The sequence below is a fragment of the Salvelinus fontinalis genome, chromosome 6 (assembly GCF_029448725.1).
Source record: "Salvelinus fontinalis isolate EN_2023a chromosome 6, ASM2944872v1, whole genome shotgun sequence".
In the NCBI taxonomy this organism is placed as follows: Eukaryota; Metazoa; Chordata; class Actinopteri; order Salmoniformes; family Salmonidae; genus Salvelinus; species Salvelinus fontinalis.
The window spans coordinates 19,291,850-19,319,566 of NC_074670.1; the positions used below are offsets into that span (position 1 = coordinate 19,291,850).

The following is a 27,717-nucleotide window of genomic DNA, read 5'->3' on the forward strand; positions in this document are numbered from 1 at the left end:
GATGTTGATGGATGTTTAGTGGGGTCGGGTGGTGAACTGGAGACATGGGACCTCTGAGGGGTTAATCCCTTGGCAGTAGGGATCTGGGTTATTTCACCTGCTAATTTACATCCCTTCTCCCTGAGGGCTGGCTGGCCGGGTGACACTGCAAGGGCGAGGCGCACACACACACACACACACACCCACCCACACACACACCCACCCACACACACGGATCCAACGTAAGGGCGAGGCACACACACAGATAAGCACATACACTGGGATAAATACTGTACACAAATGTACTCACACACACACACACACACACACACACGGATTAAAACACATTTATGCACATGAACGGATGCACAGAAATGCATGCACGCACGTACACACGCTGAAACGCACACTTACAAACACACACAGCCTGAAGCCGTGCTGTGCCTGTCTCTGTGGTTCTCTGCCGCACAGATGGTCAGAGAGTGGGTGGCTGCCCGGCCCTGCTGCCCCTCCCTCCCTTCCAACTTCCCTCTATCCTCTGTCCTCTCCCTCCTATCTCATTCTTCCTTGCCTCCCACCTTACCTCTGCTCTCTGTAACCTCCCTCTCAATCCCCCTCCCTCCACTCTCTGTCCTATCTTCCCCTCCTAGATTATCCCTCCATCCCACCCACATTCCATTTGATCTCTGTCCTCTCCCCACACCTTCCCTCCCTCCCTCACACCTTCCCTCCCTCCCCTCACCACCGCACCTTCCCTCCCTCCCCTCACCACCTTCCCTCCCCAAACCACACCTTCTCAACCCACACTCTCTTCGCTCCCCACACCACCCTCCCCTCACCACACCTTCCCCTTCCCTCCACAAACCACACCTTCCCTCCCCAACCCACACTCCCTTCGCTCCCCACACCTTCCTTCACACCACCTTCCTAGCCCACCCCTCACCGCCTCCACACAAAGCCCCACACTCTGCTGTTGTTCCATCCCATCGCTGGGCTCAGACTAAATGGTGAAATAGATTTGGGAGTATTCATCATTGTAATCACAGTGTTTAATTATTCATTGGCTTTGCCAGGGTCTCTTCCTCATCTGCCAGGCAGGCTGGGCCCATGGTAATGAGAGAGGTGCGTCAGACACACAGGGATGCAGAGAGTCTGGTCTGGTGGAGCATGGAGACAGTTAAGGTGTGTGTCCCAAATGGGGGCCCTGATCACAAATAGTGTACTATATTTATAAAATAAATATATGTAAAATACATTTGACTATATAGGGAATAGCGTGCCATCAACATCAACCCCCATCATCGCTCCATACTAATTAAAACCCCACTGCTACATTGTTGTGGTTGCCAGTTTGTGTTAGATACCTAACACACCAGCTTAGTGGCCGATTGGTAGACCCTTAACCTGCTGGGCTTAACCCCCAATGTACGCTACTTTTGCTGAATGGCCAAATTGATATGCACAAAAGAGATCCAATTTGACATGCACAATAGCGGACAAAAGTAGACATCATGCCAGGGATATGGTTAAGATGCCACAGTTCAATAAAAGCTGTCAGGTTCCAGGCTAAGAAGACAAAAGATTATTGCACTGCAAGAACGCACTTCAGATGAATTCAATCAATAGAACAATGTTTACTATGATATTTGTGGGCTATACTCAGCCTTGTCTCAGGGTAGTACGTTCCTGGTCTGTTGATATCCTCCGGTGGTGTGGGGGCTGTGCTTTGACAAAGTGGGTGGGGTTATATCCTGCCTGGTTGGGACTTATCCGTGGGTATTGTTGGACTGGGCCAGTGTCTCCAGTCCTGTCTTATCTGGTGTCCTGTGTAGAGGTCTTCACGGATCTACCTGTGCCTGAATACACGAGACACGATCCAGGAACGTGTGGATCCAGAATTCTAAATGTCACGGATCTGGGTTGGATCTGATATGATTGTCTCATGTATGTGTAATTTTAACTGACTTGTCCGGAAAAGCCCGTACAGATCCGAACGTGACTGCTACAGTAGTGAGATAAATGTATGCTGCTACTCTTGCTTTTCAAGAGAGTGGAGCATGTAGCTTGTTGTTGGCCAATCATAAGTCATCAAAACTGCAATAAGCTACAATCATAGAGCCTCAGTTTGTGGCAAATGTTAGGAGATATTTAATCAATGGAAAATGGAATTACATTTACTAAATTAAAAGTTAAAGGAGAAGGATAGGCTACAACCAACAGGTAGGCTGCTACCAATAACCAACAGGTAGGCTGCTACCAATAACCAACAGGTAGACTGCTACTTAATATTCTGAAAGGAGGTGTTGTTTGTAACTGTAGGATGAGAAAGTGCATGCAGCCTCAATTAGCCTAGCTAGCTTATGTTAGCTTAACGAGCTTCTCCCGGTTTGATGCATTCAAAGCAGATACTACATAATCATATTGATGATAAATAACCTAGCTATGGCAACGTTAAATCTACTATAGCGCGAGTCGGCTTGGTTGGTAGCTGTCTCTCCCTCCCTCTTCCCGTGTCACTCGCTCACAGTACAGCCCCATCCCCCGCCTGCTAGAGCGGAATCCCTCTCTCCCTTTATCAGCTCCGGTTAATAAAATAGCTTAAAAAAATGACTTTTCTGCTGATTCCCTCATTCAGATCAGGTCTGGATCTAACCAGGTCTATACAGAATGGCTCTAGTTGTCCTCGGGTTCGTTCGGAACCGGTCTCTATATTAAACTAATAAATGTATGCATATCAGGTCCGGTTGGGAAAGCCTAAGGTCTATTTCGGAACGGGTCAAACTATAGTACTGTGTGATCTTAAGTATGCTCATCTAATTCACCCATCTTTCTCTCCCCTCCGGAGAACCGGAGCCCAAGGACCACACCTCAGGACTACCTACAAAAGATAGCCTTACTTGGTAAAAGACCAAGAACAGCTCAAATAAGCAGAGAAAAGACAGTCCATCATTACTTGAAGGTCAGTCAATACGGAACATTTCAAAAACGTTGAAAGTTTCGTCAAGTGCAGTCGCAAAAATCATCAAACGCTATGATGAAACTGGCTCTCATGAGGACCGCCACAGGAAAGGAAGACCCAGAATCTTCCGAGTCGGCTCTAAGTTCAGAGCTACCAGCCTCAGAAATTGCAACCCAAATAAATGCTTCAAGTAACAGACACATCTCAACATCAACTGTTCAGAGGAGACTGAGTGAATCAGGCCTTCATGGTCAAAGTCAAATTGCTGAAAAGAAACCAATACTAAAGGACACCAATAATAAGAAGAGACTTGCTTGGGCCAAGAAACATGAGCAATGGACATTAGACCAGTGGACATTTGTCCTTTTGTCTGGAGTTCAAATTGGAGATTTTTGGTTTCAACTGCGATGTGGGTGAACGGATGATATCCGCATGTGTATTTCCAACCATGAAGCATGGAGGAGGTGGTGTGATGGTGTGGGGGTACTTTGCTGGTGACACTGTCTGTGATTTATTTAGAATTCAAGGCACGCTTATGGCTACCACAGAATTCTGCAGCGATACACCATCCCAACTGGTTTGGGCTTAGTGCGACTATCATTTGTTTTTCAACAGGACAATGCTGCATCAGATGACCTGGCCTCCACAATCCCCCGACCTCAACCAATTGAGATGGTTTGGGATGAGTCGGACCGCAGAGTGCATATATATATATATTTTTAAACCTTTATTTAACTAGGCAAGTCAGTTAAGAACAAATTCTTATTTTCAATGACGGCCTAGGAACAGTGGGTTAACTGCCTGTTCAAGGGCAGAACGACAGATTGTACCTTGTCAGCTCGGGGATTCGAACCTGCAACCTTTCGGTTACTAGTCCAACGCTCTAACCACTAGGCTACCCTGCCGCCCCGTGGGAACTCCTTCAAGACTGTTGGAAAAGCTGGTTGAGAGAATGCCAAGAACAAATCTGTCATCAAGGCAAAGGGTGGCTATTTGAAGAATCTCAAATATAACATTTATTTTAATTTGTTAAAAAACAAATTGGTTACTACATGATTCCATAGTTTTGATGTCTTCACTATTATTCTACAATGAAGAAAATAGTACAAATAAAGAAAAACCCTTGAATGAGTAGGTGTTCTAAAACTTTTGACTGGTAGTGTATATAAAACAAAACTAACTGGACATCTAGTCAAACATTCTCTCCCTGTAATGGAGGATTGTTGTCTTTCCTTCAACCCAGAAATTAGTGGATGCCTTACACAATCAAATCAAATAAAACATGGCTTTAGATCATCCTGATAGAGGGTCTTATTTATGGTTATACTGTGACATTGTCCCTCAGCGACCCTGACTTCATCCAACCAGATTACAGCAGTGTCCCATCCAGCTGGGCCCACTGGGAGCAGATGGTCTATAATCACCCCGGCACCCCACAGGTCACATAGGGCCACAGCACCGGCCAGAAACCAGCCAAAACCCACAGAGAAACATTTAATTGAATTTCAGATGTGGCTTAAAATAAGGGGCGTAGGCTATCAGCTGACACAAACATCTGAGAGTCCAGAGATGGAGAGATTGGTCAGCAGTTATATAAACCAGTTCATGATGGTGATCGTCATATTTTGGGGATTCTATTTCTATGGTGGCTATACCTCTTAGAAGTAAACCTACAGTGTGTATAATTTTTCTGAGTCATATGTGGACTGGTCCGTACATATACAGAATCATAGATACTTAATAGAAAAAAACCTTACTAGCCTACAGCTCCATTCTCTGAGCGCCTGCTTATCATCCTGACCTATCAGGCTGTGGCTTGGAGAATAAGCAGCACAGTAAGTCGTGACTTACAGTAGACATCTCTCCTCTGCAAAGGTCCCAAACTTCTCCTGAAGTCATGAGGCTGTGGATGGCGGGCAGAGTCCTGTCTCCCACAGACGATGGGACCAGTCCAGGTCCAGGAGCATATCACCCAACAGACTTGTAGGCATCTCCTCCACAAAACTCCCCCATTCACACAGATGGGTTCACAGCCGTGACTCAAACACACACACAGTATTTGTATCAATGCTATAGTGTAGGAGCACATTTTAATCATTCCATTCAATGTATCCATCTTCTGTTCACATTCTGTCTCTCCACTCCTTTATCAGTGGTTTGTTTATGCATTCATACACTAAGGGTTTTATCAAGATGTTTTCTTCCATTAAAAGGCAAGGCTTTAGTCATTTGAAATATGGACTTACACAGAAACAAGCACTAGTGCACTGCTTTTGTTGTTATCCATTTGTTTACCTAATACTTTCTCTCCATTTACTAAACAATAGAACAGAGACTGAAGACACAGCAAGAGTCATCCTATCAGTCAATGAAAACCTTACAATTCAATCAACACTAACTCCCATTGACACTAAAATGATTAATCTGCTCTGGAATGATTAGAATTGAGAGGCACTCATTCCCAGACTTGTTATATTGACGGTTCTATTGTAGTCAGGATTTCTCTTTAGAGAATGTAGTGATTGGTTAGAGAGGCCACCCCACCTTCTTTCTCTCTCCCCCTCTCTGACTCCCACGTCTTGACAGATGCGTTCTCTCTCTGAGTCATGCACCTTCGTCACACTAGAAGTGGGAACCTACGTGCGTACAGTAACTGTTCTGATCTTCAAACAACACAAGGAGGTCTGCCCAGAATGTCCTGCTGTTTCAACGTCTCCACTGACACTACGGAGGACCTTGGACTTTGAAAACTGAACTTGTCTAACTTTGCATTAGTAGGCTGTAAACTGTTCCTGTGCTTCAAAAGGAAACTTCCGAACATGCAAGTCCAGCAGTCAGTCAATACCATCAGAATCTCAGCATGAAGTCCACTGAAATTAACATTAGATAACCTGGTCCACCGACACAAACCATGAAATGCAATTTCCATGTAACATACTGGTCGTCCATGACAGTGAACATCACACTAGTAATGTCATCATGTTAATGCCAAGTGTTGTGTAACTCTTCCAGATGTGATGAAGGCCTCCCAGCTAAAGTATTACAGATGTAGGAGCTTAACTCTTTTGTTGCTGAGAATTGTATAACATACTATATATATAATAATACTGGTCAAATTAAGATCCTACATCTGTACCCTCAGGGGTTTAAGGAATCAAAGGCTTAGCTCTAGTTGGAGCTCCACTGCAGATCTCTATGACTGCAACACCCAACTGTAAACTCAACTGTTACCCAATCAGAGATTGAGCACTAGACTTCACTCAGCACCTGGCTGCTTGCCTCAGACAAAGACAGGTAGTATGGAAAGCAGCCTCAACATGCCTCAAATGACAATATTATCCTATGTAAAGGCTCATCTAAAAAGCTGATGTGCAACAGAGATATGTTTACTCAATATGTCAATGGTTTAAATCGCTAGATTAAATTATGAAACCATTGTTATATGATACCATGTAAGATGCTTCTAGCTGTCCAGAGACATCAATTCAATGTCTATTCCACGTTGGTTCAACGTCATTTCAGTGGAAACATTGTGGATTAACCAGTGTGTGCCCAGTGGCTTGTCTGTCATTTTATTGCATGTGTGTTTTATGCCATGGTCAAGGTGACAAAATAATATCCCTACAGGGATGAATAAAGCATAGGCCTAATACAATCAAATCTAATGTTCTGTCCCTATTCAAATGAAGCATAAAAAATATCAATCCCAGACAGTCACATAGTGAACCAATTCAGTGTGGACTTCAGCTAAGCAGGCGAACCAGGCATCTAGTTGGAAAGGAAAGCAGTCAGGACAGGACAGCCAGTACAAGACAGGAGAAGACAGGACGGCAGCTGCATCTCCTTTCCTCCTCGATTTGAGCGTGGTGAATCAGCCGCCCTACGTTTAACTGGCTGACAGCCGGTGCATTGAACTGGGTATGTTACCAGTGTGAAATTGTTAATCCCCCTTCAGAACCGGCCACTTTTCATCCCAGGTTATTGGAGATTACGGAATATGCGTGAGATTGGATTTTTTTTTGGGGGGGGGGCGATACTAAGCTTTTCTTTCATTTCTTTTGGTGTTTCTTTAAAATAAAAGAAGGTGCATGAGGGGCAGAGCCATTGTAGACTACTGTACAGTGGCCAGATTTGAAGAGGTATTACAATGTCATAATAGATTTAGAACATCTGGAAAAACATTTGATGCACTCATTCATGTGTGTATCTTGTCAGGCAGCATCTCTGATCAGCTTTCCTTTCCTGCTCTAGGCCTTGGTCCCTGCAGCTCTCCATCTATGCTGACATCTTTATTGAAGCCTTTCCCCCTGTCCAGGAGTTGTCTTCTGTTCTGCTCTGTCTCTCTTAAAATGGATCTGTGTGTCATTTTCTCCCCTTCACTACTCGACTACCTGCATACTTTCTCAGTAAATGGCTTTCTGAGTAGTTCTCTACATCCTACTCTGTATGCAGGAGGTTTTCCTCAGCAGAGCTACTTGGTGCGGGGGGGTCCCGTGGGCCTGTGGTACGTGTGCATATTTAATAGATGGCGGTGGCTTTGGAATATTCCTCCGCTTGATCTCTCAGCCCTGCCACAAACACACAGACTGACTCCAACACCACAGGTAGTTAAGATTGGAGGAGTGTCTCAGAGAGGGAGGGTGAGAGAGAGAGAGAGAGAGGGGGGGGGGGGGGGGGGGGGGAGAAAGCATGGTAACATGAGCAGTGCATGCACCCAAATTATTTGATCCTATATGAGATTCAGCTGAAGACTACAACTACACATTTTTACCTGTGGGACTCATCCCGCTCTCTTTCACTTCTCCCCTTTTCTCTCTCCTCTCCCTCCCCCCGTCTTTATCTCCGCCCTCACACAAATTCGTGTCCCCACAGTTCTCCAGGGTGCCTGTATGGCAGATGCATGATGTTGAAATAAGACTTTGAAATTAGATATTTCAGACAGTGTTTGTGTGTGTGTGGGGGGGGGGGGATTGAGGGTGGTGGAGATGGTTAAAATGAGAGATTATTTGACCATTGTGGCTGACAACACAAGATACAGAGCTGAGATCACAAAGAGACCCACACACGCACATTCACACACTCTCACAGACACACACACAAGGCCAATACACACACACACACACACACACACCGTGAAGCCCACAGGAATTACATGCCGAGAAGCCCACACACCTCACAGGTTTGACCTATTGTCCCGGCCCAATCTGACATTGTGTTGTATCATTTGAACTCTCACACATTACATTCACACTCCCCAGTGGGGGGGGGGGGGGGGGGGGGGGTCTCCTCCAAGCCCTGAGGTCTGGCCCCAACATCTTGTGAGTGAGTGAACATGACGTCCCCCTCTCCCCATATCTCTCCTGTCCCCGCCACCCCAGCATGTTTGGCACATTGTTCATGATAATAAAGGAGCTGCTAATGTGCTTTAATGGACAGGAGGCAGAGCAGCTGGGGCTGCCTGGGAGAGAGCTGTGGAGAGAGCTGTGGAGAGGCTGGGGTCTCTGCTGTGCTCCACTGAGGTGACTCATTTATAACCGTTGTGTAAATTTCACACAAAATATGGAGATTTATAAACTTGGTGCACGCCATACACACGCATGTTTCCTGTTATAAATCAGACCGTTCGTAAAACTGTGTGCACATGAACGAGCATTAAAACACCTGGAAACCGCCTCCATTCACCTTTCATGGTGACAATAACGCCCTTCATTTGCTGTATAATTTGGAACTATTGCCATTAGGCCACGGCATAGAAAAGACAAATTGTTGTTCACTATTTAGTTTATCAATAGATTATTGTGTTTCTTTACCCTGCCTTGGTATAGACGCTGAGATTAAATATGCAACGATAATCGCGCTCCTATTGCATAGCAATACTGCGTACCTTACTGTCATATAGCGTACCTTACTGTCAACGATTTTACATAAACTACTGGTCTATTTATGATATTGGCAGAATTTATGTTGTATCTGGAAAAGGATTGCGTCAGTTTCTGAATGAGAAAACAATGGCAAATTGTCATGGACTGTCAGCAGAACATTTGAATTTTTTTAAATAAATACAGTACCAAAAGTTTGGACACGTACTCGTTCCACAGTTTTTCTTTATTTTGACTATTTTCTACATTGTAGAATAACAGTGAAGACATCAGAACTATGAAATAACACATATGGAATCATGTAGTAACCTAAGTAAGTGTTAAACAAATGAAAATATATTTAATATTTGCGATTCTTCAAAGTAGCCACCCTTTGCCTTGATGACAGCATTGCACACTCTTGGCATTCTCTCAACCAGCTTCATGAGGTAGTCACCTGGAATGCATTTCAATTAACAGGTGTGCCTTGTTAAAAAACTTAATTTGTGGAATTTCTTTCTTTCTTAATAATGCATTTGAGCCAATCAGTTGTATTGTGACAAGGTAGGGGTGGTATACAGAATATAGCCCTATTTGGTGAGGACCAAGTCCATATTATGGCAAGAACAGCTCAAATAAGCATAGAGAAATTACTTTAAGACATGAAGGTCAGTCAAACCAGAAAATGACAATTACTTTGAAAGTTTCTTCAAGTGCAGTCGCAAAAAGCATCAAGCGCTATGATAAAGCTGGCTCATATGAGGACCGCCACAGGAAAGGATAACCCAGTGTTACCTCTGCTGCAGAGGATAAGTTCATTAGAGTTACCAACCTCAGAAATCAGCAATTAACTGCACCTCAGATTGCTGCCCAAATAAATGCTTCACAGAGTTCAAGTAACAGACAACTCAACATTAGCTGTTCAGAGTAGACTGTGAATCAGGCCTTCATGGTCAAATTGCTGCATTGAAACCACTACTAAAGGACACCAATAATAATAAGAGACTTGCTTGGGCCAAGAAACACAAGCCATGGACATTAGACCGGTGGAAATCTGTCCTTTGGTCTGATGAGGCCAAATGGGAGATTTTTGGTTCCAACCGCCGTGTCTTTGTGAGACGCAAAGTAGGTGAACGGATGACCTATGCATGTGTGGTTCCCACCATGAAGCATGGATGAGGTGGTGTGATGGTGCTTTGCTGGTGACATGGTCTGTGATTTATTTAGAATTCAAGGCACACTTAACCACAGAATTCTGCAGCGATACGCCATCCCATCTGGTTTGCGCTTAGTGGGACTATCATTTGTTTTTCCACAGAACAATGACCCAAAACACACCTTCAGGCTGTTTAAGGGCTGTTTGAGCAAGGAGAGTGATGGATTGCTGCATCAGATGACCTGGCCTCCACAATCCCCCAACCACAACACAATTGAGATGGTTTGGGATGAGTTGGACCGCAGAGTAAAGGAAAAGCAGCAAACAAGTGCGCAGCATATGTGGGAACTCCTTCAAGACTGTTGGAAAAGCATTCCAGATGAAGCTGGTTGAGAGAATGCCAAGAGTGTGCAAAGCTGTCATCAAGGTAAAGGGTGGCTACTTTGAAGATTCTTGTCACACCAGCCAGAAACATTGTAGGGTAGGCTACTCAAAAAACTAAATTACAGTACTTACAGTGCTATTTCTCAAGCGTTTTGTTCTACTTGACTTAGTACCACTGAAAAATAGTACCACTGATATTCATTACTGCATTGTTGGGAACGAGCAAGAAAGGCATTTCACTGTACTTGCGCATGTGACAATAAAAACATGGAACTTGATACGTAGGTCTACTCCAACGTAAAAGATCAGCTGTTAAATTCAACTGTATACTGTAAAATAAACAGAGCTGCCTACGATATTGCAAAAGTTTAAATACATATAGCCTATCTATTTACTAGGCTACTAGGTCCAATTAAATGAGAGATGTCTCATTTGTTGTATGGCTCCTTCAGGAATATGAACCCATCACAGACAGAAAAGGTGAGGATTACAGTATATTCTGCAATTGCTATAAAAATTAAAATAGGAAAAAGATTCATATGTCTAATTATAAGATTCCTATATCTAATTATTTCAGATTCTAAAAATAAAACAAAGATTTTAACTTCTCACTATTGGCAAATGGTTGCATTCTTGTTAATATGTTTTCAGATTTTTTTTTTTTTAATAAGCTTTTCATCATATCCCCCATTAGCACAAAAGACATATTTGTCAGCTTTCAGTACAACATCTCAACCACTAGACGATGTGCACATGGTCTAAAGCTGGGCCCTCCAACCCTGTTCCTGGAGAGCTACCCTGCTGTAGGTTCACTCCAAACCCAGTTATAACTAACCCGATTCAGTTTATCAACCAGCTAATTATTAGAATCAGGTGTGGTAGATTAGGGTTGGACTGAAAACCTACAGGACAGTAGCTCTCCAGGAACAGGGTTGGACTGAAAACCTACAGGACAGTAGCTCTCCAGGAACAGGGTTGGAGAGACCTGGTCAAAAATTGCAGGTAGATGAGAACATTCTCATGTCAAGTAAATTTAAATACAAACTTGTGTGAAAACTGGAGCACGTACATTGTGGGGTATATTTTGTACGTACATATGGTTTATAAATGAGACCCCAGGGTATCCCAGCTCTCACACAGTCCCTCTCACCCCATCCGTCTCTCTTTATTTTACCCTCACTTCACAGAGAGAGAGTGTTAAGAAATTTCCATGAGGAGCGGAGGCTCCGCTAAATGGACTAATTAATGAAACACGCATCACGGCACACCTCAATGACACACTCACACGTTTTTCATCAGCTTCCTCTCCTCCTCTCATCTCATTTAACATCCCCTCTCACATCACACACGTACGCATACATTATACAATCCCCCCCCCCCCTCCTCTCACTCCCTCTCAGCAAGATCACTTGGCCACTGAGACCCGTTGCCGTGGAAACACCTCCCATCGGAGCTGGCTACATTCCCTGTTACCGTAGCAACTGGCTCCCTGCAGAATTTCAAAACACGCCACTTGGTCTCTCTCCTTTGCTTGCTCTCACTGTGTCTGATAATTGTGTCTCCATGTTTGCTCAGTGATATGGGCTCAGTAGGTCACTGATGGCTGGAGGAATGGTTGGTTCGGCATGTTTAGCATTGCCAGCTGGTTGTTGTTTAGTTCACACATCCATTCAATTGCCCGTCAACGTGGAAGTATGCATTTGTTGGGAAAGACAACATCGGAAAAAATGTTTTCAAGAATCGTGTCACGGAGCTGGTGTCAGTTCGTGTATGATATTATGACTCCTTACCCCGGGCGATGCTATGCCTCGTGTTTCTTGCTAACCTGTTATTGGAGAGTGTGCATTTATAAAATGTCCATGTAAATGCCTGCACATGCTTTTTGGTTATTTCCTGTCTTTATTTCACGCCAGTGATATTTGATTGGTCAATATTGGTATGTTCCAGGTGGGAGGATATCCCAGGTACTATTTAAGCCTTGTCATTTCTGTAACTGGCAGACATGGGTAAGGCTGGCATACTGCTGGTTCAGGCATGATTGAGGCCTGCGTTATTTGAGTTTAATGTATTATTTGATTTACTTTGTTATCCCCAGTTTATGGTACTCATCTTAGTCATCGTCCTTTTTGTTGTATACATATACAGTGTAGAGTTTGCCACTCACTCTCCTGCACATTAAATAAAAGTCCTCCCCCTGGACATTGCACTGCTACAACTTGTCTGCCTCCTCTCTGAAACCTCCATCTTACGAGTGCCTCCTTTACAAATTCCTAGAAACAATTGACACATCATCACAATAATTTTAATAATTAAATGCAATTGACTAACTAAAATGCATCACCAATCTCTAAACAGAAAAATCCCATCCAAACAGCCTATCAGAGTTCTGCATGCCTAAGAGTCATGTTAATAGGAATAACATCAATGATTCAGGCATCAGGTCCAGACTAATGAGTAGTAGAGGACACTAACAGAGTGGAAGATAGATTTGTTTAGAGCTCATGTTTTACCAACACTACTGATAAACAAAAACTCATAACAGTCTGATTTGCTGAGCCTCAAATCAAATCAGATATATTTCTTCTTCCCCGGGCTAATCACCCTGCTCTTCCCAGACGTGAGCCACTGGTCAGAGCCACTCCTGATGAACCATTAGATTACCCAATCCCTTATCTTGTGGCAACATCCCTTCTGTTCCCACTGCCTCAGGGCACTGTGGAATGACAACGCATCTTGCTTCAGAGCAGACTGTGCCCATCATTCCTTCTTTTTTAATCATCCTCGCCTTCAATCTTCAAGCCTGAATCTGTTCTACTGACAGCTGCTGTGATGCCACACACACCTTGTCTTGTATGACTCAACACCTGTACATTTCCTTGACACAGTCATTATCATGGAATCCACACTGCCACCCCTATCACCATGTTTGAACTGACTGCAGGTGACTCACCCTGTAGTGGAGGTAACACTTCACCACATGATAATAGCACAATAATATCAGTAACTTCACCACTGTCACGTTCCTAACCTTATTTCCCTTGTTTTGTCTTTATTTAGTATGGTCAGGGCGTGAGTTGGGGTGGGCAGTCTATGTTATTTGTTTCTATGTTTAGGTTTGTTCGTTTGGCCTAATATGGTTCTCAATCAGAGGCAGGTGTTTGTCATTGTCTCTGATTGGGAACCATATTAAAGGTAGGCTGTTTTCACTGTTTGTTTGTGGGTGATTGTTGCCGTGTCTGTGTTTGTTCGCCACACGGTACTGTTTCGTTCGTTTGTTCACGTCGTTTATTGTTTTGTATTTTTGTCAAGTGTTTTTCGTCTTCGTTGCTTTAATTAAAATATGTATTCAAACCACGCTGCACTTTGGTCCGATCCTTGCTCCTCCTCAGACGAGGAGGAAGACGAGCGTTACAACCACATGATAATAGCACAATAATATCAGTAACTTCACCACATGATAATAGCACAATAATATCAGTCACTTCACCACATGATAATAGCACAATAATATCAGTTACTTCACCACATGATAATAGCACAATAATATCAGTAACTTCACCACATGATAATAGCACAATAATGAGTCACTTCACTTTTTTACATAAAGGTCAACCATACAAAATCTAGTACACTATACAATTCAGATAAGGCTACATACAACCCTACATGCACTAGTCCTTTAACAGAAGGCTATGCAATTTGGACAAGGCTACATATCACCATGTTACATGCTGTAGGGCTACAACGATCACTGTGAGAGGCTTGACACCATCTCTCCACTCAATCTGAGCCTGTCACTCCCAGACACAGCTCAGTGCCTCTTTATATGAACACCGCATTGTGTTATTGCTTTTCTGCTATTCCCCCCTCTTTAAATCAGAGTTAAAGAAATGGTTTGAGGGCTGGCATCTTGTCGTGACGCAAGATGGAAAAATAGGCACTGCGGATAACAGGCCAGAAATAGTGTTATGAAACAATGCCAAAATGACATGTCCTGTCTTGTACTGCCCCGGTCTGTGTGTGTAACTGCATGTCCTGTCTCTGTGTGCTATTTCAGCCTGTGCCACTCTGGTGAGATAATGTGTTGCAGGGTGCAGTCTGCTGGTCTGTCTCTGTGTGTCATTTCAGCCTGTGCCACTCTGGTGAGATAATGTGTTGCAGGGTGCAGTCTGCTGGTCTGTCTCTGTGTGTCATTTCAGCCTGTGCCACTCTGGTGAGATAATGTGTTGCAGGGTGCAGTCTGCTGGTCTGTCTCTGTGTGTCATTTCAGCCTGTGCCACTCTGGTGAGAATGTGTTGCAGGGTGCAGTCTGCTGGTCTGTCTCTGTGTGTCATTTCAGCCTGTGCCACTCTGGTGAGAATGTGTTGCAGGGTGCAGTCTGCTGGTCTGTCTCTGTGTGTCATTTCAGCCTGTGCCACTCTGGTGAGAATGTGTTGCAGGGTGCAGTCTGCTGGTCTGTCTCTGTGTGCTATTTCAGCCTGTGCCACTCTGGTGAGAATGTGTTGCAGGGTGCAGTCTGCTGGTCTGTCTCTGTGTGCTATTTCAGCCTGTGCCACTCTGGTGAGAATGTGTTGCAGGGTGCAGTCTGCTGGTCTGTCTCTGTGTGTCATTTCAGCCTGTGCCACTCTGGTGAGATAATGTGTTGCAGGGTGCAGTCTGCTGGTCTGTCTCTGTGTGCTATTTCAGCCTGTGCCACTCTGGTGAGAATGTGTTGCAGGGTGCAGTCTGCTGGTCTGTCTCTGTGTGCTATTTCAGCCTGTGCCACTCTGGTGAGAATGTGTTGCAGGGTGCAGTCTGCTGGTCTGTCTCTGTGTGTCATTTCAGCCTGTGCCACTCTGGTGAGATAATGTGTTGCAGGGTGCAGTCTGCTGGCCTCTCTGTGCTCCAGTCCCTCAGTAGATTAAACATTAGTATTATCTCATTTCCTCAGGCCATCAAATCCCTATAGACTGTCAGATGGGGGAGAAGAATGGCTGAATCATCTGACGATCTGACGATCTGTAAAATGAACCCTCTATGTCCAGGCCTAGAAAACTCCATTTGAGCTTCTTGTCCTTTCTGAACTTATTTTTTTGCAGACAGTAGACCAAAAAATATCAAATTTGTCAGTGGAGCTAGCGTGAATATTGGCTGGTGTGTGCAGCTGAGAGCTTGGCCTTGACCATGGTGAGCTGGGGGATGAATGAAATATTGAGCGGTCTCAGTCTCTGTCGGAGTCCTATTGTCACAGATTAAATACCTGAGACTTTTCATTAGCTGTTCCCTTCCATATCGAACACAGGTACCTACGTCTGTCACCTTAGCCATTACTCCAAGAGGTCTGAACCTCTTGACAAGGTTGTAGGTGTCACTACAACATGTTTACAACCATGGTATCCTCGGTACATACATTACTTTATTGCAATACAGGAAGAGGATATCTATCAACTTACTATTTTGTTGGTGTAAAAATATGTGCTATGGCAATTGAGTGCAGTTAGAGATTTCTGTTGTGAGAATATACTGTATGTGGAGGATATTGTCACGTTTGAGGTATGAAAAATGTACACTCAGACGAGCAGCAGTGAGATCTGATGAGCTTGGGTGAGGATGGACTACAAGGAAGATGGAGACAGAGAACATAGAGGAGAGAGAGAAAAAGAGGACAGGAGAGAGAGTGAGAGAGAGAGGTAGAGAGAGTGAGAAAGAGAGAGAGAGGTAGAATGGAGAGTGGGTGTGGAGGATGAATATTTCAAGAGCAAACATATTGTATGTGTAGAAAAAAACCTGGAGAAGAGCTGGTGTACAGTCAGGATCCACTCTGAGGCTGGGAGGGGAGGACGGAGGGAGGGATGGGGCTGGGGCGGGTTCTGGGGAGGAGTGAGTGCGTGACAAGAGTTCCAGAGCTCAATCCAACAAGCAAGAGCCCAAACCTTTCCAAGGCCGTCAATAATTGATGCAGCTGCCGCAGCGTGCTATCTTTTTAAAGCAGTGAGTGTGAGTGCCTGGATAGTGTGTGTGTGTGTGTGTGTGTGTGTGTGTGTGTGTGTGTGTGTGTGTGTGTGTGTGTTGGATTACCCTGCATGTGTCTGGGCTGTTTGTCTGTTAGCGCGTGTAGAGGTGTGCGTGTCATTGAGGTGCATTGTGTACCCACTATCCCTTTAGTATTCATGTGAGCATAGGAAGGAGGAAATTAGTCGCTAGCTCACCCGCTTCACACCACACCATCTCACTGACCTGCCACCAGCTGCTGGGTTTGCCCTAGCTACCGCTGTGCCATGCTGCATCCCTCTGCTGCTAGAGATGGCAGAGAGCAGGGCACTGACACTGATCCAGACATCTCCCTCTATGCCAATCCACTCCACCCATCCAATGGTGTGTGGAATGTTAATGCACTGCTGATCAGCCTCACCAGACCCTCTGAAATTCTCCCCACCACTACCTGTCAGTCAGGCCAGCCTCCTCCCCACCACTCCCTGTCAGCCAGGCCAGCCTCCTCCCCAACACTCCCTGTCAGTCAGGCCATCCTCCTCCCCACCACTCCCTGTCAGCCAGGCCAGCCTCCTCCCCACCACTCCCTGTCAGACAGGCCATCCTCCTCCCCACCACTCCCTGTCAGTCAGGCCAGCCTCCTCCCCATCACTCCCTGTCAGACAGGCCATCCTCCTCCCCACCACTCCCTGTCAGCCAGGCCAGCCTCCTCCCCACCACTCCCTGTCAGTCAGGCCAGCCTCCTCCCCACCACTTCCTGTCAGCCAGGCTAGCCTCCACAAATCTATCCATGCGTCCCAGTGTCATTATGGAAACGTCCTGTTGCAGTCCAGCCCCGCCTCGCCCTCCTCTTCACTGGCTCTCTGCATGTGTGTGCGCGCACATGTGTGTGAATGGGTAATGACTAGGCTCAGTGCTATGGCCTGCAGGCAGTGTCCTTCCTCCACTTTCCCTGGGCCACCTGTGAATACATATACAGTACATGACAGAGATTAATCTCTGCCTTTCAAGACACCAGGGTCAGAGAGCCTGTGGGTTTAGAGTTTCTCTTAGCACCAACTATGTGCCTTCTACTCCCCTCCTACCCACCAAGCCTATATCACCGCTCTCTCTCAGTAAACTGTCTCCTCTCCCTCTGTCTACTCTCTCTAGCCTCCCCCACTCTCTCTGACTAATGGAGGACACGCTCTCTCTCTCTCTCCTCCCAAACACAGAGGACAAATGTTATCACTACGCCGCAGATGTCTCGCGGGCGGCTCTACTGAAACCTCCTGCTGGCTTCAGCAGGGACCAGCCAGACCCACAGCTCCCTTTCGCTTCAACTTTTTACAGCAGAAATTTAGCCAATTAGGCTTACCAGGCCTAGCGTTTGGGATGGGGGACCTTGGATTGGAGTGATATCTCCAGCCTGTCAGAAGTTCTGACATGCAAGCAGGCACAGGATCCAGATGATCAGAGTGGTTATGTACTGTATGCCTCACACTTCCTCCCTCTCCACACGTTCCCCTAACTCCTAAACATGCACACACAGTTTTAGGGAATATTAGTTCCCATTTGTGCTGCACCCTCCCAATCTCTCTAGCTGTTGGATTTGCATGAGACTCCCGATGGCCATTCATACTTCGTGATTCCATGCACTTCCTTGAATGTCTGTCATGGCACGAATAACCCAGGCCGCTCGTTAAATGGCACACGTAACGTCTTTTCATTTAGCCATCACCTCTGGTAACGGCTTGATTGCTGAGGCACATTTCCAGCAATTATTTTATCTCATGCCTTTCCTTTCATTGTGCCCAGGTTTAATTTCACAATGACTGTGCAAGATTTTAGATCAGGTCCTTGTTATGTGCTTTCCCCGTCAAAACGCTTGGAAACAGCACAATAAAGAGAGGAGAGGAAAGATGGGATCCAATAAAATGGTACATGTCCTCTGGCACAGGCACACGACAGAGCAAAGCACAAGGGAAACCATTAAGGAAACCTGATTATCTCCTGGCTCGGAAATTAATTAAAGGAGAAAGAAATACAGACAGAAAGAGAGAGAGAGAGAGCTGCTAGGATCCTGTAACTGTTTCTACATATCCATAGCACTGCAGTCACAGGCAGGGGGAGTGGAGGGGTGAGCTTCTGTGTTTCCAACACAAGGCCTGAAAGTGCTGAGGGGGGAACATGCGCAGCAATTTAGCAACTCCCTGTATCCGTTTAATCTTCTTCCTCCTCTTCTAAACATACCCCACTATCTTTCTCCCCCTTCCTCCCTCATAAATTGGAGTGCATATGACGCCCGGAAAGCTGCGTTTCATGGCTCTACCAATGGCAGGTAGCTTCTCCGGCCTCCCTTGGTTCCAGTGGCCTTCTCTGCAGTAATTTATCTTGATAAACACGATGTGCATTTCCCCCAAAGCTTGCGGTTTACTGTACTGTACCCCTTTCTCCCCAATTTGGTGGTATCCAATTGGTAGTTAGTCTTGTCTCATCGTTGCAACTCCCATATGGAATCGGGAGAGGCGAAGGTCGAGAGCCATGCGTCCTCCGGCTTCTTGATACAATGCCCGCTTAACCCGGAAGCCAGCCACACCAATGTGTCGGAGGAAACATTGTACACCTGGCGACTGTGTCGCTAGAGCGCGATGGGACAAGAACATCCCTGCTGGCCAAACCCTCCCCTAACCCGGACGGCGCTGGGACAATTGTGGGTCTCCTGGTAGTGGACGGCTGCGACAGGGCTTGGACTCAAACCAGGATCTCTAGTGGCACAGCTAGCAACTGCGATTCAGTGCCTTAGACCACTGCGCCACTCGGGAGGCCTGTACTGTACTCAAATATATGCACTGGCAGATAATGATGAGGAATGAGCAGGTTTCGTTAATACATCACTTGACTTCAGCTTGAAACAAAACATGTCTTTGAGGAAACGTTCATCTTCGTCATCATTGCCATCTTTCCATTTTCAGGCAGGTGAAAGTAGCATGAGGCTGAAGTGCTGTTATAAAACAGAATCTGTCAATGTTTAAGATCATCAACATAATCTTTTTATAGCAGTTATTTTCTGTCAGAGTCATGACACACGCTGTGTTATTGTAGGAAAGGTGACCTCTGCTTGACTGACTACCAAAACTCCTTGCTCCGGCCAAACGCTACACCACGCCCACTAGTTTCTTCTCTGCAATGAGTCTGGATCTGAGTACCTCCCCTACAATTTCTAGAATGCAAACATGTTCTAGACCGTCTGATTGGGACCAATCAGACTGTCTAGAATGACCAGAAACCGATGGGTTGGGCCCAAGGATTTATATTCACACAGACACTATATGACTGATAGGGGGTGCTGTGTTGACACCACCATGCCTCCATCATGGCACTCCCCACCATTATAAAGAAATATTTTGAAGATATAGAAATGCATTTATTAATGTCTACAGACACCTTGATGCAGACACCCTAATGCATACTTTTAAATTAGATTATGTGAGCTAAACATAAAACATTTCAAATGAAAATGTATTAAAATAAATCCTTAAAGTACTTTTTTATTTTATTATGTTACTCTCACCACTACAACAAAAACACTGAAATACATGTATTTTTGTCCTTGAAAAATTGTATTGAAATACTGTAGAATTTCATTGATTCTTATGGAGTACTGCTCCTACTGGGGAGTGCCAATATGGCAGACAGGTGACTTCAAAGGCTCTCAAATCGCCAATACAAAGCATCAGCAATCCAGGGTTGGGCCAGAGACAAAACTGTGGAGAGGGAGGGAGCAACATTTTGAAAATGTATCATTGTCTTTGATACTCTGATTGGTTAGAGATGATCCAATCACTGATGGCTTTGTTTTGTACAACACCCCTCATTTTGATGTCACCACAAACAACTTGAGATTGCAGTCTCAGACTCAAGTATTTAGCGAATGAAGAATTCAGTTTGAGTCATCAGGCAAGACCTATGCCAAGTTGTCAATCAACTAAACAATCTCAGCACTGCAAGTGGCACATGTCATTGCATCCAAGGTGGCTGAGGTTAAGACACATAGGACAGTATAGATAAACTGTAAAAGTATCATGCTAGGAGTGTCACGCTACTGTGTTAGCTTCATGGACACTGATGTGAAGTAAACAGTAAAAAATAAAAATAAATCTACAATGCACTGGTCCCTGCTATTAACACAATACACATTAAGAACATCACACACAGTATGTGAATAGCAATCAAAATGGAGAACAAGGACAGAGAGCAGAAGAACACATTGCATTATGGTTGTTTCAGATAGGTAAATGTTGACTTTGCCCTTGTGCTTTGAAACTCTCGAATGCCTTCGTTCTCTTACATTTCGTTCTGTGTAACCAAACACCATTTGTACTGCACCCTAAAGCCCTTACATTATACAGACAACAGTTTGCCTCCATCTCCTTTACAAAGGCATTATTAGACTATAAAAATACAGAGTAGTGCCATCTACCAACAATGCATTAAGTGGAAAAGATCAGGCCGTAGCAACGCAAAATTGCCCAATTTCAACCTTTACCACGGAAATGGTGACACAATTCAAGAACCATCTTTAACACAGCTAATACCAGGGTGTTAAACCAGCAAGCCAGCCCTCTTCAAAGTGTAATCTGGACTGTAAACCTTCACATATCTGCGGGTCTCCTTGTGTAAACCTAAGCATGGTTCCTCAGCATACAGCAGTAATCCCAGTAATGCTCTTACAGCAGTGGAATAATTCCACAATGAAAGGAACAGGTTTATGGCTAATAAAACGCACTGTGAGCAACCAGCGCCGATGGTTAATAAATACACGTGCTAATCCTCTTAACATCTTCAGAATGAATCCTTACACACCACACTATGATGATTACATGCTTTCTACTGACTGGAGATTGGGATTTATAATACCTTCCAAGGGCATAATGTACCGTTGGTAGACAGTATATGAATAGATACAATAAATAGAAAGATCAATGTGTAGATAGATAGACAGATTATGCATGTGAGCTAGTTCTTACAGAGGAACATAGAGCTTCTCCTCTAGTCTACCTACACCCTTACAATGCAACAGTAACAAAGAGAGGGAACAACTCACACTTCTATTTCCAGGTGTAAAGTAAGCTTGACCTGCACTGTAACTCCAGCTGAGACTCCATGAGTCACTGCTCACGCCCCACTCTCCCCTGCTTTCCACCCAGCACAACCCTCTGCCATTTTATACCTCCCCTCCACTCCAGAGCCCCCACAGGGAGCCTGGCCTCCCTCATTAGCTGTGGGGCTGAAGGCCTCTGGGGGCTGGGTGAGGGAGGCATCTGGGTCTAGTGGTCCCTGGAACTCACCTCTGACGCATTGGCACAGCTTGGTGGTGGGTGGCACAGGCTGAAAGGGCCCATGATGGCACATATCAGTCTGGAGTTTAGACCTTCATAGGTGTTCTATATAGAATAGCCAGATGTGAGAAAATCCTGCACATGTGCTATGGTTTCCCAATTAGACTAAGGAGTGATTTGGACAAGGTTAAATGTTATGTCTAAGTGTTAGCACTTTGAGATACACGAGCCGTTATATAAAAAGGTAAAACGGTAGAATAGAAAAGAAATTACCCCATTCAAGTAACACAGAAAGGTACTAACAATTCAAACGTCATGATTTTGAGTTGGGAAACTAAAATAATTGGGTCTATTCTAGTGATCCATGGGGGAAATGGAAGAGTCATAGTCTGGAGAGTGCAGTGCTATGCTGTGGTAGAGCTCATTAAAGTCTTCTGTCAGTGATAGCGGTATGGTGGGAGGGCTGAGTGACTGATGGCTGCCTGGTCATTACATTGATCTGGCCCCAGAACAGTCTGTCTGTCAGAGACTCTTATCTACAACACATGAAGCATGAGATAGAGCCTGCTTAGCTGACCTGAGAACAGCCATTTGCATTTTTTCATTTTTTTTTTCTCCATTCAGTGCAGTGACAAGATGGAGCTTAGTAGTGGCTCAGGCCTCAGCCTTAGTTCATTCTACATCTTGCTAAACAACATGTAGTCGGATCAAACTTAGATCAAAGATGACCCCATATCAAAGCAGGAGGCTAAGGTGTAGGCTTACAGAAAGATAATTTGCACTCATTAAAAAAAGAAAGGATATAAGATGAAAAGCACCACATTTCACAATCAATACAGAATTTCTCTCTTTCCCCTGGATTCACAGTGGCGCAATAAAGGTTCAAGCACAGGCCTCCACTGCAGATAAATCGTATGCATCCGATGCAAGTCCCAGATTCAAGACATAGCCTGGAGAAGACTGTACATTTTCATTAAAATAGCAGGTGTGATGCTACTCTCTCTCTGTAGGCAGGCGGAAGGCCTACTGTGTTCTCTCATTCAGCATTCCTAACATGGGCATCATGACAAAGCAAGCAGGCAGACAGTGGGACTCCTCTACAGCCCCCCTACCTTCTATACTGATGGTATAAGGCCACCATTACATTCATGGCTCTGTGATGTTCAAACAGCACTTGATTGTGCATTCTTTCGGTAGACTTGCAGGCCTATAATAGCATATACCAGTCTATGGCCTACTGATATGATACTAACAAATTAGATGTTGCGTTGCATTCTTCATTTTTTTCAATTAGACCAGAAGAAAAAACAACAAAAAACAATGACCCCACCCCAGGTTATGAAGACGTTCAGTACATTTTTCTCTTTGTTTATCAAGGGTAGATCCCAGATGGTCTCTCTCTCCTGCTCACTAAAACCATGGGGGAGAGGCTGACATACAATAGCCTAATACAAAATAAATGTATTGGCTTGAATACTTGGTTGGCATGACCAAATGTCTACAGATATTTTCTGCATTTCAATAATACAAATTTGCTAATTGGACAATAGCATATATTCTGCGTAGGTAGGTTACTGAGCGTTCCTTCTTGTTGACGTGTCATTTATCATCTGACAGTCTGTGTGCGCATTCATTTGCTAATTAAATCTGTCCAAGATAACGGTGCGCGTCAGCAAAAAGGATACGAATTGATATTCATGACATGAGTGATATCGATATGAACATTTACAACACCACTTCGAGCAAAACGCATGTTTATACAACAAATATAAAGCAACAATGTGTTTATCATAGAAATGAAAGATAATACTATTGGGGCTTACCTCGACATTTCCCCACATGCAATGGGACAATACGGCCATCAAAATGGGTAACACTGTATGTCCCATTTTCACCCCTTCTTCTTTTCCGTTTCTCAATTGGAACGTTTTCTCTTTATAATCTGAATTGATTCCCAAATACAGTTAAATCAGATACTATGTTGAGCTCTGTTCTGGTCGGTGCCTGCCTCGGATATCGTCTGCGTCCGTGCGCACTTGCTCTCTCCAATCGCAGCCCAGACTATTATGTGGCTGCAGCCTGGCCAGAAAAAAATGCTTTTTTTCTCAACGCCCATCTACGAGCTTGTATTGTACCATGGACTTTCCTTAAAGCGCCAACATTTTTAGATTAACTGCGGTTTGATTTGGTAGAGGGAGACACTCAATGGATATGAATGGGAAGTGCAGGCAGTGGATAGAAACTGGTCTATCTATGAAACTGCCTGAGCATTTTCATAATATGCGTCACCAATTCAGTGACAGCAGTGCTGAAAGAGGCTGCGTTCATGTGCTACTCGGAACTAGGCAACTTTGAAATGTCCGATTTGGGATTGGGAGATTTGACGTCGGAAGAGTTACATGGTGTGTTAAGTGGGGGTGTCCCATCTTTTCAGGTTGAAATAGATTTAAATAGTGGAGTATGGTATTTATTTTATTTTTAGGTAGGTTGTTGTTTTTATTTTATTTTTAGTAACGTATAAGGGAGTTATACTCCAGTCTAGTAGGTGACGGTAATGCAATATTTATTGGGATAGCAACCACCGTTAAACCTCATCAAAGAAGAAGAAAAAGAAGAACGCACCCTTAAAACACAATAACCTTAGAATTCACAATGATGTAATCGATCACGCCGACTTTTTCCCGTGGTGCGTGTTTGATTGAATTTCAGTGTGTTTTACCTTGTAAGTATGGTCGGGTCCAAAAAATATTTCCTGGCCCAAGCATTAAGCAGTCATTCATCATACGAACGATAAAAATATGCCAATTCAAATTCTGTATTTGGTCACTAGGGGGCACACAAGGTAAGATAATGGTCTCGGTCTCTACGTGAGGGCTATCAGTGTCTTCAATCACTTCCAATACTGTATTGGCGATTTTTCTACTTTTCTACTTCTACACAATATTTTTCTCAGCGTTATGAAGATGTGATATAGACCTATCTGTTATAAAACGTTGCTATCGAGAAGATATATATGTTTTTAGCCTACGTACATGTAGAGCTGATATAACAGAACCGCATCTGTTTACACAAACTACTTCTAATTGAAATGTTCTGTAAAATCGCAACTTCCTGATCTCACCTGGCGTTCTGGCCATTTACAAAGGCTGCACCAGGTGTGGGCGTGGCTAAATGCCGTGGGTGTGGATGGAAAGGGTCAGTTTCAAGGTGTACAATTGTTGACTGAAACAAACACCTCAGCCACGACAACCACAAAGGTTTCACACCTTTTAACCACAGGATTTGAGTCATTGAAGGAATTTACCAAAGGGACAGTTGCTACTTTTGATCAACATTTTAAATAAATCTCCCTCACGCGTTGATTTGAAACTTCTTGGACCCCAGGGAGGGAGAACTCAAGTCCCGTGCATTTAAAGTCTCTCAATCGTTTTGATTGATCGAACTGTCTACCAACTGGATTTAACGCTGAAATAAGTGAAGAAAATGAATTCCGCAAGATTTGAATACGAGGTAAGTAAATTTTTTTTGGAAATGTTGTGTAAACCAAACAAATTAGAAATGTAGGAACAACGATGTAACCAAGTCGCGCATTCGCCATTGCTGTCACTTTTGCATTTTCACAGTTGTATTGTTAGAAACTTCGTTTGAAATTCTATTTCACAGACAAATGCTTAACGTTTAATTCCAGTCACCATAATGTTTCTGTAAGGCCCACCTGTCAAACTCAGCCATATAGGCAAACCTACTCCAATTGACTTTCAGTGACAACATACCACAAGTAAACACTTCAAGGAAGTAACGTTACGTTGCTTTCTCACTGGCCTTCAGGTTATCCCAGTTAATTTTAAACTTGTATAGTTCACTTTTATGTAGGGTAGTTATTCATTATTATATCATTTGAATATGGATGGGCATAATTAGATTTTAAATAAAGGTTAAATCATTTTTTAAATAATTTGATTGTTTTGAATGCGATGTATTTTTGATGACTTAAAAAAAATTGTGTTGGAGGAAGGAACACAGGATAGGATATGTTATTTTAAAATATCCTTTATTTAACCAGGGAAGTCACATTGAGAATTACATCTGTTTTCCAGATGAGCCCTGGATAGCATGAATGAAACACCTGTAGCCTAGTTAGCAGAGACCCTCCCCATCTTGACTGTCTGGATATTTCTCAACCCTTATGTTAATTTAAAGACCGTAAACACTTTGGTAGGAGACACACATGACAAGTGTAAAGGTATCAATTCATGATATAAGTCACATAACTCTAATTAATATGTCAGCACCGTGTACTCAATCTCTCCCTCACTGGTCAGGGTGGCCATATTGATTTCATATACCTGCAGTGTTCAGTGATCACAAACTAATTACATGTCCCTGCGGTACTAAGGGCAGGCACCGGCCCCCTGGTAACAGTACATAGTATTGAGTCCCCACTCCTAGCCCAGACAGTGCTGCCCTGCCCCAACTTCAAGGTATTCTGATACCCTGTGGATTCCAGACTTGTCCTGACTCGATCCCCCTCTAGCCTCGCTGCTGCTCACCCACAGAGGAAGACTACTGAGAAGAAAGTTAGTCGCTGCACAGAGGAGTTTAGAGAGGGGGGGAAGGTAGGTTCCTCTATGGTATACCTCTTTCACACACTATACATTTTGATATTATTCTAAATGTTGGTTTTGATGTTTATACACGTACATACATGTTGATTAAAAAGTGAGGGTTGTGAAATGCTACATAGTTTTGAGCTCAGTCAAAAAGGAAAAGCAAACAGGAGGTTGGAGTCCTGAAAGAACATGCACTTTTTAGGGACCAATAATGGATATCATATTTGTAAGGGAAAGGAACAACAGTTCTTAATACTTGCTGGTATACTGAATTATATGGTCCGTTTTCCCTGAGTGTCCTGATGAGATGGGCGCTTGTGCAGTTCATTCATCCTCAGGAATGTAGTCATAGTTTTCCTAGTTTTTACAGTATGCATTGTCATAGTTCTTGGACTGTCTCTAGGTTTCCCGTAACAAATACAGAAATAATAGTAAAAACTCTGTCACCAGAGGTCTTTAGTTAAATATTAGCTACACATAGAAGAGCTGGATTAAGTATAGTCTGTAGAATTGGGTCATGGAGATGTCCACACAGGTATCCTGTTTGTCATTGATATGTTTCCAGGTTACACAGTAAGTTAGTACATGCAGTAGCTTTTCATTAGTTGTGTCTCAGGGAAAATGCTCCATTGCTTCCACAAGTGTCATTAAGAGCAGTTCCCTGATGAACACGTGCACTACTTGACCAAAAGTATGTGGACACCTGCTTGTCAAACATCTCATTCCAAAATCATGGGCATTAATATAGGAAGACTTTCCACTAGATGTTGGAACATTGCTGCATGGACTTGCTTCCATTCAGCCACGAACATTAGTGAGGTTGGGAGTGGATGTTGAGCGATTTAAGCCAGGCTCACAGTCGGTGTTCCAATTCATCCCAAAAGTTGTTGCGGTCAGGGCTCTGTGCAGGCCAGTCAAGTTCTTCCACACCGATCTCGACAAACCATTTCTGAATGGACCTTGCTTTGTGCACGGTGGCATTGTCATGCTGAAAAAGGAAAGGGCCTTCTCCAAACTGTTGCCGCAAAGTTGGAACCACAGAATCATCTAGAATGTCATTGTATGCTGTAGCGTTGATTTCCCTTCACTGGAACCAAGGGGCCTAGCCCGAACCATGAAAAACAGCCCCAGACTATTATTCCTCCTCCGTAAAACTTTATAGTTGGCACTATAAATTGAGGCAGGTAGCGTTCTCCTGGCATCCACCAAACCCAGATGAATTTGTCAGACTGCCAGATGGTGAAGTGTGATATATCATTCCAGAGAACGCGTTTCCACTGCGCCGAAGTCCAATGGTGGTGAGTTTTACACCACTCCAGCCGACGCTTGGCATTACACATGGGGATCTTAGGCTTGTGTGCGGCTGCTCGGCCATGGAAACCCTTTTCATGAAGCTCCTGACGAACAGTTCTTGTGCTTATGTTGCTTCAAAAGGCAGTTTGGAACTCGGTAGTGAGTTTTGCAACCGAGGACAGACAAT

At 44.1% G+C, this 27,717-nt stretch overlaps 2 protein-coding genes across 3 annotated transcripts in view; one reads left to right on the forward strand and one right to left on the reverse strand.

The window, feature by feature from the left end:
* The window catches only part of LOC129857266 (amyloid beta precursor like protein 1-like), a 47,307-nt gene extending 23,583 nt beyond the window's left edge, over positions 1-23,724 (reverse strand). The window contains exon 1 of one of the 2 annotated variants that reach the window (XM_055925331.1): positions 23,451-23,724. In XM_055925331.1, coding sequence (XP_055781306.1) covers positions 23,451-23,516 — 66 coding nt within the window. In that variant the 5' untranslated portion in view covers positions 23,517-23,724. The remainder of the gene's footprint in view (positions 1-23,450) is intronic. The other variant, XM_055925330.1, reaches the window with a different exon arrangement.
* Positions 23,725-24,632: 908 nt separating this feature from the next.
* The window catches only part of LOC129857265 (suppressor of tumorigenicity 14 protein homolog), a 39,209-nt gene continuing 36,124 nt past the window's right edge, over positions 24,633-27,717 (forward strand). The window contains exon 1 of the mRNA XM_055925329.1: positions 24,633-25,137. Coding sequence (XP_055781304.1) covers positions 25,111-25,137 — 27 coding nt within the window. The 5' untranslated portion in view covers positions 24,633-25,110. The remainder of the gene's footprint in view (positions 25,138-27,717) is intronic.